This window comes from Rhodnius prolixus, unplaced genomic scaffold (assembly GCF_049639745.1).
Source record: "Rhodnius prolixus isolate KJV_2025 unplaced genomic scaffold, Rpr scaffold_3, whole genome shotgun sequence".
In the NCBI taxonomy this organism is placed as follows: domain Eukaryota; kingdom Metazoa; phylum Arthropoda; class Insecta; order Hemiptera; family Reduviidae; genus Rhodnius; species Rhodnius prolixus.
The window spans coordinates 14,544,465-14,564,791 of NW_027411603.1; the positions used below are offsets into that span (position 1 = coordinate 14,544,465).

The 20,327-nt window shown below is 32.6% G+C and overlaps 1 protein-coding gene and 1 long non-coding RNA gene across 2 annotated transcripts in view; one reads left to right on the plus strand and one right to left on the minus strand.

Annotated features, from left to right (window-relative positions):
* Nucleotides 1-13,480, plus strand: wit (kinase protein wishful thinking). Its single transcript, XM_074127154.1, has 14 exons — nucleotides 1-581; nucleotides 738-820; nucleotides 1,540-1,651; nucleotides 3,271-3,480; nucleotides 4,751-4,999; nucleotides 5,086-5,241; nucleotides 7,070-7,252; nucleotides 8,277-8,446; nucleotides 8,536-8,731; nucleotides 8,815-9,009; nucleotides 10,283-10,393; nucleotides 10,911-11,009; nucleotides 11,084-11,388; nucleotides 11,698-13,480. The coding sequence occupies exons 1-14, from the start codon at nucleotides 536-538 to the stop codon at nucleotides 11,983-11,985; spliced, it is 2,403 nt and encodes an 800-aa protein (XP_073983255.1). The 5' UTR covers nucleotides 1-535; the 3' UTR covers nucleotides 11,986-13,480.
* Nucleotides 12,619-20,327, minus strand: part of LOC141453674 (uncharacterized) — a 25,937-nt gene continuing 18,228 nt past the window's right edge. Inside the window, exons 7-9 of the long non-coding RNA XR_012458117.1 lie at nucleotides 16,080-16,276; nucleotides 15,843-15,983; nucleotides 12,619-13,384 (exon numbers count right to left, since the gene is read on the minus strand). This is a non-coding gene — a long non-coding RNA (uncharacterized lncRNA). The remainder of the gene's footprint in view (nucleotides 13,385-15,842; nucleotides 15,984-16,079; nucleotides 16,277-20,327) is intronic.

The window sequence follows — 20,327 nt, forward strand, 5'->3', positions numbered from 1 at the left end:
GTTTGATACTAAGTAGAAGTAGTAGTAGTAAGTATGATAGGTTTGTCATGGGGAGAATAATGAATACTGATATAGAAGATAGTTTTAGTTTCGGAAATCGGCTTTTAATAGATGTGCATGTTATGCTCTGTCTTGAGTAGGTCTTGAAATTTATCCTGTTAACGCAAATTTGTTTTTATAATTTCGGATAATTGATTGTTGTTTTAGTTCGCCATGTCGAGGTTGTGAATGTCCCATAATTGATACTTGAGGCCTTATGTCGCATTTATTAATACAGAATTATTCTCCGTGAATTTCATCTGTTGTAACTTCAATCTCACTAAATAAGAATACATTAAATGAAGAGAACAGTAGTAGACTAATAAGAATGTTACAAATTATCGTTAATATCCTGCTTTGATGCCTGCTGAAATTGAATTAGTAAGATAACGCAGTGCCTGATTGTTGAATGGACAATATATTCTAAGAATTTTCGAATTATATTTTAATGCTAAGTGTAACTTAATAAGTTCATAATCTGAAGTATGTGCACATAATGTTTGGATTAATGTTAATTGCAACTATTTTGTTCTGGACCCAAGGTAATTATTTTTATCTTACGTTTAAATTAAGAAAAACATTTTGTACATTTACTCTGTCATTAATTTCTAATAATATAGATTCTATGTCGTTAAATTTGGAAGGAGAAAAAATGTATTAAAAAATAATTTTTAAAATGCTAAAATTTATTTTAACAGGAACGGTAATATCGAGATTCTGTACTTACAGCAATGAGACCCACATATCTGATGACATAGGAGATATATTGCAACACAAAGAGGTAAAAGTTCACTTTTGTTGTGAAAACAATAAAATAATACAATCCACTGAGTGGGACTTGAGTCAATCCTGCTCTTCATTTTTGCTCCAGGCGTCCTTATTTTTACTGCTTTATTCAGTTGCGGATTTGGAGGCAAATTTGACCTCTTGAACTCTCTATCCGGTCACAGCAACAATGGCCTTCCAATTCTTTTTTCACTGCCTTGCGAACCGTTCAGATGTTGGAAGGAAATCTCGCCGCATTCTTCCTCGCCAACTTGCTGGTTTATTTTAATGTACCGCAACGAAAGTTCATTTGGTTCTGGCCGCAGGTTATAACATGCAACTTTCATTCGAACACAGCAGACGCTGACCTTCCCCCACATTTCTGATGCCGAAAAGAGTTTAGTACTTCTTTGGCAATTTTCCTCTAAAACGAACAGTACAGTCTTAGAATCAGTACTATGTAGAAGTTTCAGAAAAGTCCTTTTCACGTTCTAGGTATTATTTTTCAATATATTACAGTTTTCTCTATAAAGATGCCATTTCAGTGTAATGTACGTTTTACTAGTAAGAATTAAACAGAATTCGAATATTACCATAGACGTCGATGCCCCCCCCAAAATCAAGTTTTATTCTCTAATAAATCTAATCTTTAATTAAGATAAAATTAGTTGCAAGTTTGTTCCATTTATTTTTGCGAGCTTTGTAAAATAAAAATTAATATAAACACTTATACAGGAAAGAAGAAATCAAAAGGTAGAATGTCAGAGAGATACTCGTTCTTGTTATACCTTCTGGAGAATGGAAAATATTAAACCCAATGGCACTCAAATCGTTATTATTTATCAAGGTAGGTGAGCACATTGATGAGGAATAACTTCTATTTTTTACACTTATATCATCGGAGGTATTACTGTTCAGATATTTGGTGTATCCAAATAGTGGCCTTTAATTCATATCTGTTACATCGAAAGATGTGAACGAATATTCATGTAGCAATCTTAGATAAAGGTCCACGCAATTATTGGTCTTTTACTTACTTACTTACTCCATGGCTCTACAGCCCTTGTACGGCCTTGACGTCCTTCAACAATTCACTCCAAGCCGTTCTATCACTCGCTTTCCTTCTCCATCCTCCCGCATTTAACTTGGAGAGGTCCTTCTCCACCTTGTTCAACCATCTTAGTCTTGGCCTCCCTCTAGGCCTTCTGCCTCCAGGATGCTCTTCATAGGCGATGCGAGGTGCTCTACCTTGGTCCATTCTGTGGAGGTGCCCCAACCAGCGTAGTCTTCCCAGCTTAATGCTCTTTACAATGTTCGCCTCCCTAAAAAGCTCCCTCAGCTCAGCATTTTTCCTACATCTGTAAGTACCATTCTCCACCACCGGGCCATAAATCCTTCTCAATACCTTTCTCTCCCAGCAGTTCAGCGTACTTTCATCCGCTGAGGTTAGCGTCCATGTTTCTGAGCCATATAATAGGACTGGTTTGATAAGGGTCCTGTAAATGGTGAGTTTGGCATTTCTTGAGATGTCCCTTTTTCGGAGGATCGGGTTTAATGTCCGTAGGCACCCATTTGCAGCTGCAATCCGACTGGTTATGTCCTCCTTTACCTCGTTTTTTGAAGTAAGGGTGGCACCCAAATACGCCATTAAAAACGTGCTGAGCAACTTGTAGGCTGCGAAATCTTCTTGCTCTCCTAGTTGTCACCATATATTTTGTCTTACCCTCATTCACCTTAAGCCCATATGTAGCAGCCCCATATTCCAGCTCAGTGTAGGCCTTTTTCAAATCCGCAGCTGATCTTGCGATTATTGCTACATCATCAGCATATGCCAGATATTAGATGGTCCTGTTGTAGATGTTTCCCCCAGCATTCACCTCTATGTTTCTTATAGCTGATTCCAGTATCAGGTCGAAGAGGACTGGTGAGACCGGATCACCTTGTCTCAGGCCTTGACTAATAGAGAATCCCTTTGTAACTTTTCCTTGAACGGCTACCTTCTCATATGTGTGACTTAATGTCATTCTGAGAAGCCTAAATTATCTTGAAAGGAATTCCCAAGTTTTTCAAGCACTACATGAGTCCTATCCGTGAGACAGTGTCGTATGCCATTTCAAAGTCTATATATAAGTTCATATCGTTGAAAAATCAACCATCACGATATAGGGTTTTATGATTTCCAAAACCTAGCGCAACATTATAGATTTTTTATTGTAATAAACAAGTCTCCTTTCTGAGCAGTTAGGTTTTTATGTTTTGTAATAGCCTGTTCAGTCTCACTTATGTGAGGTGATAGTGATGATTTACGATTGCTCTTAAGATTTCTATGGCACTGTTTATTGTTGGTCTGCATTCTTAAATCGAATAATAGTAATAACAACGAACTAAGATGCTTCCTCTTAAAGTTTGATTAAATGATAATATAATTACATCTTCAAAAGATAATAAGTTGGAATTGGCTTTTAGGATGTTGGGAAGCTTCAGGTATAAATGATTGTTCTGTTGGTGTGTGTAATCCGCTACCTTCTAAAAGAGAATTACGGAGAAATGGTTTCTGCTGTTGCATTGGTGATTTTTGCAATGGGAATATAAACTTTACCACAATTAAGGTAGAGGATAATGCAAATAAAGCTGATAGTGATGTAAACTCAGAGGGAACTTCAAATAGTCAAAAAGGTAATAGACTTATTACTAAAAGGTAATAAATAGAATTCGGGCTCCTACTCTGCATTTTTTAATATATCGTAGATTATTTTCCAAATAATATTACTGTGCAAGTGTGTGGTGCTAATGGATAATGGATTGCTGAAACTGGTAAGATACATGGGTCTTTTAGAGAGCAAACAAATTAAAACGATATTTGTTACTCCTTGTTTTTTTCTTTTGCAATAAGAAGAAGCGTCACAGTCTTCTCAACTTTTCGAAACGTAGTAAACAACAATCAGATTTGGTTCAAGTCCGGTTAATGTACTGGCGTAAGCTGACGATCTTTTCAGGTGACGTCGGAACTCCTAACACTGATGATCGCTACTGAAAAGTACGTTAATGTTTGTTAATCGTACGTTTATAATTTACAATTAATTCTTCAATAGTTTGAATTGTTCAATCGTTTGAAACTATTTTGGTATCGTTTGGAGCGAAGCTATGAGTAATGCATTGTGCATACTAGACAATCTTGAGTTATTTAATGTTTGTACTTTTAAAAATGAAATTGTGTATCCAACTTGTGTGCAATTAATTAGAACTAGAAAGAAGGACGTTTGAAATTTCTGTTTTCAAGATAACTTTAACTTTGTAGATAAAATTTCATTCATTTCTTTTTAAAGATAAATAAATAAGAGAAATAAAAGCTGTATAAAAGCTAAACAACAATATTAATTAGTGTATAACTGAAAACATATTTAAAACAATGATCATTATCAAGTTTAATCTGTTTCACATTTGAAGATATGTTATCCTAATTTGTTATCCACATAATTTAGTATATTAATCGTACACTTTTTTTATGGCGGGCTTAACGTCCAACCATCAAATTGAGTGTCGTGAAAAAGGGGCTATAAACTATTAACTTTTTAGCTACAAATATATAGTAGCTTGATTTCTTAACCAAATCCGCCCTCTTATCACATGATTTAATTTAGTTGATTATTACTTTGGTGTTGCAATTTATCCTCACACCTCTTAAGAATTTGATTATGATGAGGAAATAATTGAATTTTAATTAGTTACTGTTTTGCTTATAGGAAATTTAATTTCAAATTGGATTATTAACACTTAGTTATTTAAGTTTATTTTGTTTTTACTTTTTTTTTTATAAAATCTTAGTCCTGAGACTACTTAAGACTGAATTTTTATTTATGTGACCTGTTGTAGTTGCATTAATGGAAATAAAGAATATTGTTTTTATTTAATTTCGAAAATCTGTAATAATCTATTGTCTACTTAGATAAAAGTGAGGAGGATGTTGCAACTGGCTGTAATGAAAGGAAAGCAATAGTTTTTGGAGGATGTGCCGCCCTCGTAATGGTGCTTATTGTTATATCAATATTGCTATCCCGTCGATGGACAGCTCCAGCTAATGCCAAAAATAATGTAAGTCAAGATCAACGACTTTTTCGGATGTCTCCTGATAAATCTCTACAGGGTGTAAACAATACTTATTCAGTGGCGCATTTAAATCTCGATAGAGTCGTAGGTTAGTAGTGCTAACTTTATACATATTCAACTAATGTTTCTCGTGAAATTGTGTAACTAATTACTACTGTTAAAATTTTGTTTCAGGACAGGGAAGGTATAGTATTGTTTGGTTAGGTAAAGTGAAAGACCAGCAGGTAGCAGTCAAAATGTTTCCAATACATAAAAGCAATTACTTTTATAATGAGAAGGATATATATAGTTTGCCTTTTATGCAACACCCTTCTTTTTTGACCTATTTCGGTAATTATACTACTGATTTTTTTTCCCTACTTTATAAACCTGTACTTTATTTTTAATTGCGGAACTTGTTTGATAATTTTTGATTTTATGAGGTGGAAAGCGAGCGAATCTTTCGGTTTGTTACTCATTTTTCTGATGAGGCTGACAGTAGCAAAATTTAAGCATCATTGAACTAGTTGTGAAATTTATACTAGTTGTTTAGTTGTTTTGGAGTAGGTATTTTAAACTAGAAATTTATTCTCTTATAAATGTAGTTTTTTAAAAATAAAAACTACAAATTATTTTAAACTCAGATTATAACTTATTCAAAAATTAAGTTAAAATTAATGTATGAAATTTAGTTAGGCAGTTTTTATGAATGTTGGATGCAAACAAGCCATCAGGAGTAATATTCATTCAGACCGTTGTCTCCACTCAAAAACTGGACAGGTAACCTTTCAGTAATAATAATGGTGATGGAAAAATTGTATAAGTGTACTAATGCTAGCAAATAAAGATAATTATAGATATTTTCTTAAAATTAATATCTTTCACAATAAAGTACTTTGCATCACTCTTCCTTGGAGTCGTTCATTGGATGTTCCTTTAAGTAAACAACAGCCCTGTTGAGTTGTATTATTCTTTTTTTATTCAAAATCGTTCTTTGAATTTATTTTTAATCTTGAGCAGCAGCAATGAGGCTGTTGAACGGGTAAGCTCACATACACTACATTAGTCCCAGCCACAGTTTTTGCCTTCTTTCTGATACTACAGCTCCTAAATATAGCTCAAAGAGGCCAGCCCTTCAAAGAGGAAGGAGACAAGGAGCCAAGGTTTATTACCAATAAACCTGGGCTCTTTGTCTCCTTCCTCTAGACCACTAAACCTTTCACGGAACCCGAACATTTTCGTTGCTTTTGAGTAATCGGAAGATGAATGCCCTACAGGTCGCAGCAGTGGTGCATGGAACCCAGGACAGAAGCAGGCGAAAACGTTTATCAATTCGCCCAAATTACTGCGACACTATTACAATAAGTTTTGGCAGCCATTCGTATGATCTTCGGCCTCCCCACAGGTCATCATAGTATACCGAAACACATGCATCGCCCGGCTGGTAGAGAATAATCTATGTAGGTTCTGTGAGCTAGAAGTGAGAAACTGCATTGCACGTATTGTACAAATGCAAAGGGATGGTGTCAGGGTTTGGTTCTTGAAGAATACAAATGCTTAGTATAGTTTAACAGACAGAACTAGTGGGAGTCATAATAGTCCCTCTGGGTTGGGATGCCGTAATTTTTCTGGCTCATCCCCAAGGATCATAATCTAAATTGCATAATCAGTAAATTGGCCCTGCAGTCTTTATAATTTTATTGAATTTTGGCTAAATTCTCAGTTAACTTAATATCATTATCAAGTAATTAATTAATCCTTAATTTTGCAGTCTTATAGAGGATACTATCTTCAATCTTTTTTAGACATCACTAAAGGGCGCTTTATTAGTACGGAAGGGTAACTGTTATATAGATCTAGTTTGCAGCATCCTTATTAGAGCTCAATAAAACTTCTATTTATCAGTTATAAACATCGTTTTCCTATAAAAGAAAATCAAGGAGTACTCGTAGCTTCATAAAAAAAAATACCTTTTGTGTTTTCAAGCTACCAATAGTAAGAATATTTTAATAAGTTCAGAGCGTCTTATTAAAATCATAGTGTTTAAGATTTAAAATGGCTATAGGTTTCAGTTGGTTTCATCGCTTTGTTTTAAGAACATTCACGAATTTTGTATTACTAATCTTAAAAGCTGAATTATGTTTTATTTTAGAGAAATTAAATATTCTAAAATTTCTAGGTTGTGACGAAATAAAAAGAAAGGACGGAGACGGACGTTTAATGTTGGTCCTCTCTTATTGCCCCTTAGGAAATCTTCAAGAATATTTAAGGAAAAATACAGTCGACTTAGTAACTTTTACGAAAATGGCTCTTTCAGTCTCAACAGGATTAGCATATTTACACACAGAAATACATAAACAAGGTATGTTTTATTTTGTGTGATTATTATTAGGCACTGCTATTAATCAATCAATTAATCTTTTTAAAGACAATTAATTTACTCCATAATTTTCCTTCCTTATAAGAATAAATTTTTAACTTAAAAATGAACTTGTGTTTTTACCGAAAATATCAAATTTTTAAAGTTTTCAGAATTAGGAAAAGTCGTTTTATTTGGGATGGTATTGCTATAGAACTTCAAATTTAATATTTCATGTAGTGCATTCAGTTTAAGGTTTTGTTAAATTTCATCAACCGCGAGTGACTAGTTGCAGTAATAGGTCCATCTTATTTTTATCATTTCTTAAAAATAGCTCCTACGATTTTCTTTGTTTTTTTTTCCTAATCTACACATGTCAAAATATCCTTTTATTAGATGGTTACCACGAAACTTAATTTTAAAGAGTTCTGAGAGACGCTAGGCTCGATTTGGTGTCATTGTTTTATTTAGTGTGCTTACTGGTAAATCAAAGGAAGCATTATCAAATTACACCTATATCTGTAAAATAGTACAGCAATAATAATTTTGTCAAGTTTGAAATAATTTTATTAAAATACTTTTTCTAACCGTTGCCTGAAAAGTACTTTCTCATAATGTAATTAATGTAAAAAAAAAAAAATTTAAATGTATATAATATTTATTATTTAATAAAAACCATATTTTATTTAAAATTTAATGTTAAATGTCCAGCAGTCCCGACCTGCGTCAACTTTGCTAAAAGATACACCAATTCAGGCTTTGACTTCGTAAAAAAATATCTTTAAATAATTTTTAGAAAATATCTTTAAGGTAAGATATATATGTTTTTAAATAACTCACGCCAAAAAATATCAGTAAATAAAATCCGAGGAAATGGCAAAAAATACTTTTCGGTCTGCGCAAAAAAATAAAATAAATGGCAAAGTTTAAACGGCAAATGTTTAAATCGGTGAATATTTTTCGTCAAGTAGTTAAACATTGCGGTTTATCTAAAAAAAGTAAAATATTTTTTCTACTCTGTCTTTAGGTAAATGGAAACCTTGTGTCACACACCGTGATATTAATACAAGAAATATTCTTGTAAAAGATGATCTCAGCTGTTGTATTGCTGATTTAGGACTTGCTGTTAAAATAACAGGTTGTCATTACTATACTCTTGGTGAAGAACAGCACGCAGAAGCAAAGAGCATAAATGATGTTGGTATCGCTATCAAAAATTTTACTTTACACCATATTTTCTCACTGGAAAACTAGACATAATTAAAAATGAACATGCCCACTTCTAGGTAGGTACTCTTCGCTACATGGCTCCAGAAGTTCTCGAAGGTGCAGTGAATCTCAGGGATTGTGAATCATCACTCAAACAGATTGACGTTTATGCCCTTGGTTTAGTATTATGGGAATTATCAATAAGAGTTGTAGATTTTTATAGTAAAGCTTCCGATGTACCAGAATATGCGTTACCTTTTGAAAAAGAAATAGGTGATTAGTTGTGTGAAGTACTCACTACAAGTTAAATCGCTCTTAACATAATTTGATTATATTGTTTTTGACCTCGTTCATAGGACTGCATCCTACTTTAGAAGATATGCAGGTATTAGTTTGTAGGAATAAAGCGCGTCCACTGTTTCCATTAGAATGGAAAAATACGCTCGCTACAAGAACATTAAGAGAAACCGTTGAAGATTGTACCGACCAAGATGGAGAGGCTAGATTAACAGCTTTATGTGTTCAAGAAAGAATAAGCCATATTTGTAGAGGTAAGATGTGTTTTCCTTTTAAAAATATTGTTTTATTACTCTCTTAAAAAAAAAGAAAAAAAAAGCGCTTAACTAATTGTGAGAGAACAGCAGTTAAGTAAGAACTTAATCTTCATTTTACTGGATTTACTTTCTTATTTTTGTGATTCTGTATTGACTCCCAGAGTTTTATATTTTAAATTCCAATCGTACCAATTATTCGGCATACTACAATAAATAAGTTTCTTCTATTTTAATTCTTATCGAAACTCTTTGAAATATTTTTATTTTTTCTCACTGTCTCTTGTAACTTCTATTTAATAATGATTGGACTCAGATGTAACACAATCAAGTACTTCTCGATCCTGATATGAAATAAATTTTTAATAATTTTTTTTTTGTGGAATGTAGTATTTTAAGTTGCTATAGTTACTTATGTTACATAAGTGAGCAAAATTGCTTAATTTTTTATTTTATTATTTACATTAACAGCAAAGAATTGGTTTGTTTTTTTTTTTATTAATAACCATTTTTTTGTGTATTGCCTTAGAAAAAAATAAGCTGAACCAATACGAATGTTGGCGTGATAGGTATAAATTAGTTATGTTAGTTTCTTTAGAATTACAATGTGCATGTATTTATGCCAATATACTCGCCAGAGCGAGTATTTATTGTATGGATGCGATCGGTCAATTTCGTGGTTGAATTTGTGAAAAATAATTCGGCTCTTTCATGTTTGATATATCAGTATTTAAGTATATTTGGCTGTATAAGAAAATGTCAATTACAAAAAAAAAATCAAACTGGATAAATGTAAAATACCAAAAACTTTTAAGCAACACATGATTGATAAAATTAACGCCAGAAAAATTATTCGTTCATGTAGTAATTTCAGTCTTGTTAGAAAACTATTAAAGCTATTATGTCCCCTAGGTCCCACTTAGAGTGCGGTAAATGTTTGATGATGAGCTAGAATGGAACAAATCAGCTATCTGTTTTTGTGTGTAACTTGACTGTTAGACAACATAATTAGGCTAAATAGCCAGGCTTGTTTAGCAATAATTGTATAGAATTTTAATTTTAAAATGAATTTATAACTAGTGACTTGAGAATTGAAACTATAATACTTAATATGCGACTATCTTTAAAGATTAGATATTTAAATAAATTATGTATTGGACACATGTATGAAGTGTGCAATGCAAATAAAAATCTCCGAAACAAGACCAACATTAATTTTTATGAATTCCAAGTAAACATCATTTGTGGATAAATAAATACATTAATTTTATAGGTTCTTCCCAAGTGGGCAGTGTCAGTCCAACGATGAACCAAAATGGTTTCTTCAGTCAAAATAGTAGTTACAGCAACTATAACAATTTGGAATCGTCAGACACGTTTAAAGGTTGAAACCCTCTTTTTTTGCATGTTCCTTATATTACTTATTTATATTTATTGATTCTTAATATTCAAATATATATAAATTGTTATCTCTTTTTCTCTTGAGTTCATTTTGTCTTTAAAAAATAATACAAATTTCGAGTACATAAGTGCTCCAGCAGTTTCGTTAGGTTAACTAGTTAAGTAAAAAGCTGTTTTTGTATTGGTTATGAAGCGTGGAAACATTTTTAATAGTATAGTCGACTGTGAAAGCGCCTACGTCTAGCCACCTGAATTGGTAGTTAGACGTTTAGCCCTGCCTGAAAAATGGGCGATTATTTTACTTTTAAGATAAAGGCGAAATTGAATATCAATGAATGTGAATATGTTATGATTTACTACTAGCCTGGTTTTAATTATTTTGCTCTATTTTTGGATGAAAACTATTCACTAGTACGATTTGAATACTCTCTACTTTAGTAAAAAGCCATGAATTTTCTAAAATTTTCATTGCAAAAAAAAGAATTTTGATTGTGTCACAGGTGAACGGGAAATGGTTGATGGAGGGGCTTCAGAAGAAACGGTAGAAACAATGGTAACAATGTCTCCCAGCGAATCGTTTACGACCAACGTTAATACATGTACGTATTATTTTCATTGGCCACTAAAATGTAACCTGTTTCTTAAATTTAGAATAGCACTCATTGTGTTGCAGTTGCAAAAGATTTGTGGAGTGCTATTCAACCTTATCAAGGGCGAAATCCATCTTTAGAGCGAAACCTGTTATGTTCAGAATCTAGCGATGAGGTTTTTGTGGTTGAGACATCTCGAAAGCATGGAAAAGTTGATATAGTTGGAGAAAAAGTGTCCATGGTGCCGAATGCAGTTGCTGTTCCACTTAACGATGCAATGTCTTCGTTCCACAATCGAGGATTTACAACTGCAAAACAAGTCAATACGGATGCTGCTAAAATGCAATCTAAACAAATAAGAGATGATTATAACTCTTTACTCACAAGGGTAGGTTCTTTAAAAAAAATTTCACGCTATTTTAATATTTTTTTTAATTTAAGGCGCGTCAACATCAGGTTAATGACTTCGGAGCTTTTTTTAGTGCACTGCTGGCCTCTGGATGGTGTTCTCTCGTTACAGGCAACACTATCACCGGACAGTGAACTGTAAGAAGCTCTTAGGAAGAGAAAATCTAAGGGCCAGCAGCTGGATTTGAACCCAGAGTCCCCGCGTGGGAATCCAATATGCTAACCGCACAAGCTAATTCCTTCTCTCTCTTTAGTAATTGTTTACCCGACGATATTGTTTCTGTTGCAGGTAATCGTTTCACCATTTGAAAATGCCCGAGTAGTAAATAACAGTAACAATGTAAATGCCATAAGGCCTTCCTCCTTGGACGTATTAACCACGACGTCTTACAATTCCAATTTGTACGAAGACGAAGAAGATAGTAAGAGACTGAAAGAACTTTCTGGCAGGATCCGAACTCCCGGAGATCTACCTCCGTCTGTGCGTCGTGCAAGAAGTTCACGCCAGGCCGCTAGATTGTCGTTATATGACGATCGTATTATGACATGTTCTCGACTTATAGACACTACATTTTAGATGTTACTGTCGCTAGTATAATTATTCTACTATATAATTGGTATGTAGTCAATTTTTGTTGAAATGCTCTTATGAAATATATTTCAAAGGTTTTAGTGCCATTAATCAGTACTCAGTGAATACAGAATTCTTGGACAATAAAATAAATATTAACTAACGAGTGAGACAGTTCAGACCACCTTGTAGTTATTTACTGATATTTAAGTTGCACTTCTACTTGAAGAAGGGGCCTTGAAGTTTCTGTAGAATTAAATATTTCAGAAGAGGACGTTACTATATTTATACGTTATAAATTACCCAGTATCATTTAATTTATACCCTTAAAGCAAGAAGAGCCAAACTAGTTACTTTTTCAACGTATAAATTTAAAGTTTAGTAATAGCTATAAATATAATAAAAGTGATGTCCTTCTGTGTTTTTATCCTAACAAACTTAATTTAACATCTTACATCATTTCGAAAGCAAAAGTGATTATGCCTAACATATAATTTGCGTGGTATAATTTGTTAATCCCTATCCCAGTATTTAACTAGGTTTCGTATTATTATTTTAATTAAATTTCGAGTAGTAAGCTCAAGATGATTGATTGATTGATTGACCAAGATTGATCCTGCGGCGAGTTTTATGTTTTGGTTTTTAATTTTGTGATAATTTTGTTTAGTTAGAAACTTAATCTTAAGAAACATAACTCTTTGTAGTTTTCTTAAATAAATTAGAATAAACTTGTTTCGTATAATCTTAATTGCCAATTAAAGTTCTTATAAGTTCGAAGCACCACTATGGTTCAGCAATTATCGGGCGAGATCCGGTGTATTGATTACTAAGTCCTGTGCCCGTTTTTTTTTTTATTTTATTTAATGTGTTAATGTGAGTAATTTATATCAAAAATATTTTTGTCCGCCTCTGACTATAACTCATGTAAAGTACATAGTTGTATGGTTGTATTAGTTGTTCGCTAATTTTATTTATAATGTTACTTTTTTCGTTCACGTCTGTAAAAAAAAAATCCAAATTTTGGATTCAGTTTAATTAAGCATAATCAAGTGGTTGCACACTTTCTTGAAGTCAAATGTTAAGTCTCCAATCATGAGAGATAATAATATATATATTTGCTTAAGTGGATTAAAAAAATTGTTTAACATTTACTTTATTGGCTTTTTGTAAATTTAGCTAGATTACTTTTTTGGATCAGAAATTTGAATTGCTGTCTTTAAACATCTTGATTTTTTTGGTTAGAATTTATTGTGTAGCCCACAAGCATAATTTCATCAAAAATTTCAATTTTTTTTATTGTAAAATTAGTTTTAGTAATTTCAAGCGTGTCCTACTTAATACTGTTCTATGTTCAGCTTAAAATACTGTTTCCAAGCTTTATGTACCTCATCTTGTCACTCTCTCTCTGTAAGAACTATCATAAACTTTATATTCGAATTTTAGTACTCAATTATTGTAATAAATGACTTTTATCACTTAATAAATAATTTTCGAACCATGATTTTTTTTACTTAGCTAATTAGTTGCTTACTGTTAAAAAATACGATTGTGAAAAGTTTTTGAAATTAAGTTGCGATCAGGAGTACGGTTCCCTGAATCAGAAAAGTCAGTTATTAGAAATTGGTTCAAAGTTGGTGGTTTGTCAGCATAGCCAAATTCAAGAATCGCAGGAAGTGTCCTTCAGATTGAGAACTATCGGATTTCACAATCCCTAATTAAAGGGCGAAATCCATCTTTAGAGCGAAACCTGTTGTGTTCAGAATCTAGCGATGAGGTTTTTTTGGTTGAGACATCTTGAAAGCATGGAAAAGTTGACGTAGTTGGAGCCTCTTTACTACTAGATTTTTCAGATTCTTGAAATTGTCACCTAGATTTTTTTTTTATTATTATAGTTTACCAGTTGGTTATAATTCAACAAAGCTATCCGCATTTGCCTGGGTTCTATGAATTCCAAATCCACCAATGTTCTCATAGTGGAGGTAAACTATGCCTTTATGTTTCAGAAGAGATCTTTTGACGGGTACATTTAAATTGGTAATTAGCCGATTCCAGAACTGAGAATGAACTGACTTTCCTAGTTTGTTCTCACTCATAGATTTTGAAACAAACGAATTCCTGTATTTGGTTGAGGTGACATAGAAAACATCATCAAATCTTTTTCTTTCTTTAAATTTCCTTATTTTATTAAAATAAAATTTCTTAAATTTCCTTTCCACACCTAGGACATATGTATACCAGAATACCTAACACCTATCAAACCGATATCCATTTCACACAACTTTCATCTGACCTTCCACATTCATGTTTCAACACAAATAAAAACTGTAAATTGATGGCAGTCATCAAAAATGAAGTTACAAAAAAAAGGAGGGGGGAAAGCAGCATAACCAAGGCAAACTGACTAACGCAGCCCAATACAATTCCAATGACTTTATATAAACGTACGATCCTTTTTTTTTATTTATTTCGTTATTTACAATCTGTATATACGTACAATAAGTAAACAGGAAGAATGAAAGATAAATGGATGCGTGAAAGGCAGGAGGAGAGAAACTACCAAGTGGTAGCACTCTCTACAGGATATAATGATTTTTAGGTCTTCAGACTGCATAATTTTGCTAAGAATACAGCTGGTCACAACATTAATATTTCCTCACTTACTCGTACATTCACACTTCATTGGTACACAAAGTGCAGGGTGGCATTTAGTGCTGCACGAGACCGAGACGAGGCGAGACTTTATGCAGTCTCGGTCTCGGTCTCGTATGACAAGTGCTCGTCTCGAACTCGGTCTCGGTCTCGTCGAGATATCTCGTTTTTTTTTTAATTTTTGTTTAAGTATTAAAAATGAAAAAAAAATGAACCCAATATCTGAGGCAATCAAAATGAATAAAAAAATGGTTTGTTATCAATAATCTTTTCAAAAATTGTTTTTATTAAAACTGTCCGGTAGGGCAGTTGTATAAGGGTTGATCGTCAAAAACTGCACGAAAAAGCGTAACGTTGAAAAACATCCAACTTTGAATTTTTTTTTCTCTTTTTCTATAGGGTAAAGTCGGGTGAGATGGCCAATCGGGAGAGATGGCCAACAGCCGAAATTTAACCGAAATGTCGTCCGACGGCGCTGAGTGACCTCTCAAGTGATGAACGTTCATGTTTGACTAAAGTGAGTTTATTTTGGTCTGCTTCAAAGCGTTATTAATTAACTCAGAGAATAAAAACATTATCGTCTCAACAAAAAATTGTATGATAGTTGCATATTGCGTGCTGCAGCAAATGTATTGTCGAAATGTTAGTGTCGTTTTTACATATTAAGGAAGTACTATATACATTAATGAATCCTAACTTCTAAAACTGTCAAAAAGTACGCGTTGAGTTATGTTAATCATGTTGGCCAGCTCTCTCTAGGATTCGGGACAGATGGCCATCAAACAGTAGGGATAGATGGCCAATTCTTCAGGGCCTGGATATAACAAATACAAAAATACAAACAATTTAGAGAATAAGTAATGTAGAAAACAGTTAACAAAATTAACAATTAACAAAAACCTTAAACACTAAACATCGGAAAAACCTAACTTCTGTGTTAAATACAAAATTTTAAATACATGCACCAATTAAATATATTAAAAACATTGCGCCAATTTCTCTAAGAAAATAGTTGGCCGCAACCTCAATATTTCCATACCTTGATTATTATTCGTTGGTGTATAATTATTTTAATGTAGAGCTGAATTTAAAATTCCTAAGGGTTCTTAATTTTTATATCGGTTCTATTTTGAATGCAAGGAGAGATGAATAGGGATTTGTAGTCATTTTCAAAATGGTGGAATAATTATCTGTAATCAATGTTGTTGACATACATATCTGGTACATAACAATCATGGCTTTGGTTTTATAAATATTAACCCCTCACATCATATTTCTTGATTCTCTGTGTGTGAGGTACAGAAGTAAATATTTCCATGGTAACTTCCCTTGTAAAGATCTTCAAAAATAAACATCTGCAATATTTATTTCATATGAACATTAGTAAGGCCCTAAACATGATGCCTATTTCTCTAAGAAAACAGATGGTCGCAACCTCAATATTTCCATACCTTGATTATTATTCGTTGATGAATAATTATTTTAATGTAGAGCTGAATTAAAAATAGCAAAGGTTTCTTAATTTTTGTGCGTTTTATTTTGAATGCAAGGAGAGATGAACATATTACCCCACACTTCATATTTCTTAATTTGCTGTGTGTGAAGTACAAAAGTATTTCCATGGTAACTTCTCTTCAAGAATGAACACCTGCAATATTTATTTTATATGAACATTGACTTAAGACAAACCAGGGCAGTTAATTCTTAATTCTATACTTCTGCATTCAAAACAATTAATAGCAAAAATCCATTTCTAATTCACCCCTTTTTAATCTCTTTCAACTATTTGCCTTCATCTTGATCAGTATCACCCCACAATCAGAGTTGGGCAAAAATTTAATCAATTAAAAAACAATTGAATTAAACCGAAATTTAATTTTAATCATGATTAAAATTAAAAAATTTAATCGGCCAAAATTAGTTGATTAAAATTAAATTCACTTTTAACTTAATCGGAATTTAATCAATTAAAATTTTTAATCATAACTAAAAATTAAGATTAAAATTAAAATTAAATAATCAGAATTTTAATTGATTGAATTAAATTCCAAATTTAGTTTTAATCACTTTGGACGATTAAATTTTTTAATTTAATCAAAATATGAGAGATTAAATTTATAAACCAAACATTGCCAATGGTTAAACCAGAATCGGACCAATACATCTTTATTCCGCCTAGCTGGTGCCTCTTCTCTATCAATATTATCACCTTTCCCAAACTTGGCACCTTCATTCTACCAGTCTGGTGTCTCATCTATACCATGTTGGTGACTCTCAAGACTTACATAGGACCACCTTACACTCACATTTAACCATGTTTACCACTCACTAGACTTAGATAGGACCACCTTACACTCACATTTAACCATGTTTACCAGTCACTATACTTAGATAGGACCACCTTACATTTAACCATGTTTACCACTCACTAGACTTAGATAGGACCACCTTACACTCACATTTAACCATGTTTACCTGTCTAAAAATCGCAGAACAAGGCTGGAAAATTCTGTCGCATCCACCATATTCCCCGAACTTAGCACCCTCCGACTATCACTTGTTTTTGTCCTTACAAAATTTGTTGAAGGGCGAAACATTTAAAAATGAAGTAGATATCAAACAAGTACTGGTTCAATTTCTCGCATCAAAAAAAAAATACATTTTTCAAAAATGGAATACATAAATTGCGCTCACGCTGGCGAGATATCATTAATAATAATGGCAATTATATTATTTAATAAAGTTTATTTATAAAGTTTATTGGTAAGAAAAATTTGTATTTTGTTTTATTCCAAAAACGGACAGAACTTTCCGGTAGACGGTATATAAGTCTAGTGAGTCGTAAACGTGGTTAAATGTGCTTGTAAGGTAGCCCTATATAAGTCTAGTGAGTCGCCAACATGGTTAAATGTTAGTGCAAGGTGGTCCTATCTAAGTCTAGTGAGTGGTAAACATGTTTAAATGTGAGTGTAAGGTGGTCCTATATAGTTCTAGAGCAGTGGTTCTTACCCGGTGTTCAGCGAATACGGTCCAAGTGTTCCGCGAAATTTCAATTTTAAATATATTGAAATTTAGAAACTTAAGAAAAATACGAAAACAAAAAATTGTTCCTTTTTTTTGTTAATTTGAATTTAATTTTAAGTTCTTGCTAAATACCGAATTTCATATTAATTAATGTTAGTGTTCCGCGAGAAAAATATATACATATAATTGTGTTCCGCGTCTATGAAATGGTTAAGAACCACTGATAAAAGGGTTGAAAATTTTTTGGGTCATGAAATTCTGTAAAATTGTGGCCGTTCTATATCTCTCACGGTGAACCACGTATTGATATGGAATTTTATTCTCCTATAAACTTTGTTTTTCTCAATTATAAACTATAGTTATTTTGTGCAAAGATCTAAAAACGTAGAAGATATAAAGGGTTGAAAATTTTTTGGGTCATGAAATTCTGTAAAATTATGGCCGTTCTATATCTCCCACTGTGAACCACGTATTGATATGGAATTTTGTTCTCTTCTACACTTTGTTTTTCTCAATTATAAACTATAGTTATTTTGTGCACAGATCTAAAATGGTAGAAAATATAAAGGGTGGAAAATTTGTTGGGTCATGAAATTCTGTAAAATTATGACCATACTATATCTCCCACTGTGAACCACGTATTGGTATGGAATTTTGTTCTCTTGTACACTTTGTTCTTCTCACTTATAAACTATAGTTATTTTGTGCACAGATCTAAAAAGGTAGAAGATATAAAGGGTTGAAAATTTGTTGGGTCATGAAATTCTGTAAAATTATGGCCGTTCTATATCTCCCACTGTGAACCACGTATTGATATGGAATTTTGTTCTCTTCTACACTTTGTTTTTCTCAATTATAAACAATAGTTATTTTGTGCACAGATCTAAAATGGTAGAAAATATAAAGGGTGGAAAATTTGTTGGGTCATGAAATTCTGTAAAATTATGGCCGTTCTATATCTCCCACTGTGAACCACGTATTGGTATGGAATTTCGTTCTCTTGTACACTTTGTTCTTCTCAATTATAAACTATCGTTATTTTGTGCACAGATCTAAAAAGGTAGAAGATATAAAGGGTTGAAAATTTTTTGGGTCATGAAATTCTGTAAAATTATGGCCGTTCTATATCTCCCACTGTGAACCACGTATTGGTATGGAATTTTGTTCTCTTGTACACTTTGTTTTTCTCAACTATAAACTATCGTTATTTTGTGCACAGATCTAAAAAGGTAGAAGATATAAAGGGTTGAAAATTTTTTGGGTCATGAAATTCTGTAAAATTATGGCCGTTCGATATCTCCCACTGTGAACCACATATTGGTATGGAATTTTGTTCTCTTGTACATTTTGTTTTTCTCACTTATAAACTATAGGTAATTTGTGCACAAATCTAAAAAAGTAGAAGATATAAAAGGGTTGAAAATTTGTTGGGTCATGAAATTCTGTAAAATTATGGCCGTTCAATATCTCCCACTGTGAACCACGTATTGGTATGGAATTTTGTTCTCTTGTACATTTTGTTTTTCTCACTTATAAACTATAGTTATTTTGTGCACAGATCTAAAAAGGTAGAAGATATAAAGGGTTGAAAATTTTTTGGGTCATGAAATTCTGTAAAATTGTGGCCGTTCTATATCTCTCACGGTGAAACATGTATTGATATGGAATTTTGTTCTCTTGTACACTTTGTTTTTCTCAATTATAAACTATCGTTATTTTGTGCACAGATCTAAAAAGGTGGAAGATATAAAGGGTTGAAAATTTTTTGGGTCATGAAATTCTGTAAAATTATGGCCGTTCTATATCTCCCACTGTGAACCACGTATTAGTATGGAATTTTGTTCTCTTGTACACTTTGTTTTTCTCAATTATAAACTATAGTTATTTTGTGCACAGATCTAAAAAGGTAGAAGATATAAAGGGTTGAAAATTTTTTGGGTCATGAAATTCTGTAAAATTATGGCCGTTCTATATCTCCCACTGTGAACCACGTATTGATATGGAATTTTGTTCTCTTCTACACTTTGTTTTTCTCAATTATAAACTATAGTTATTTTGTGCACAGATCTAAAATGGTAGAAAATATAAAGGGTGGAAAATTTGTTGGGTCATGAAATTCTGTAAAATTATGGCCGTTCTATATCTCCCACTGTGAACCACGTATTGGTATGGAATTTTGTTCTCTTCTACACTTTGTTTTTCTCAATTATAAACTATAGTTATTTTGTGCACAGATCTAAAAAGGTAGAAGATATAAAGGGTTGAAAATTTGTTGGGTAATGAAATTCTGTAAAATTATGGCCGTTCTATATCTCCCACTGTGAACCACGTATTGATATGGAATTTTGTTCTCTTATACACTTTGTTTTTCTCAATTATAAACTATAGTTATTTTGTGCACAGATCTAAAAAGGTAGAAGATATAAAGGGTTGACAATTTTTTGGGTCATGAAATTCTGTAAAATTATGGCCGTTCTATATCTCCCACTATGAACCACGTATTGGTATGGAATTTTGTTCTCTTGTACACTTTGTTTTTCTCAATTATAAACTATCGTTATTTTGTGCACAGATCTAAAAAGGTAGAAGATATTAAAGGGTTGAAAATTTTTTGGGTCATGAAATTCTGTAAAATTATGGCCGTTCTATATCTCCCACTGTGAACCACGTATTCA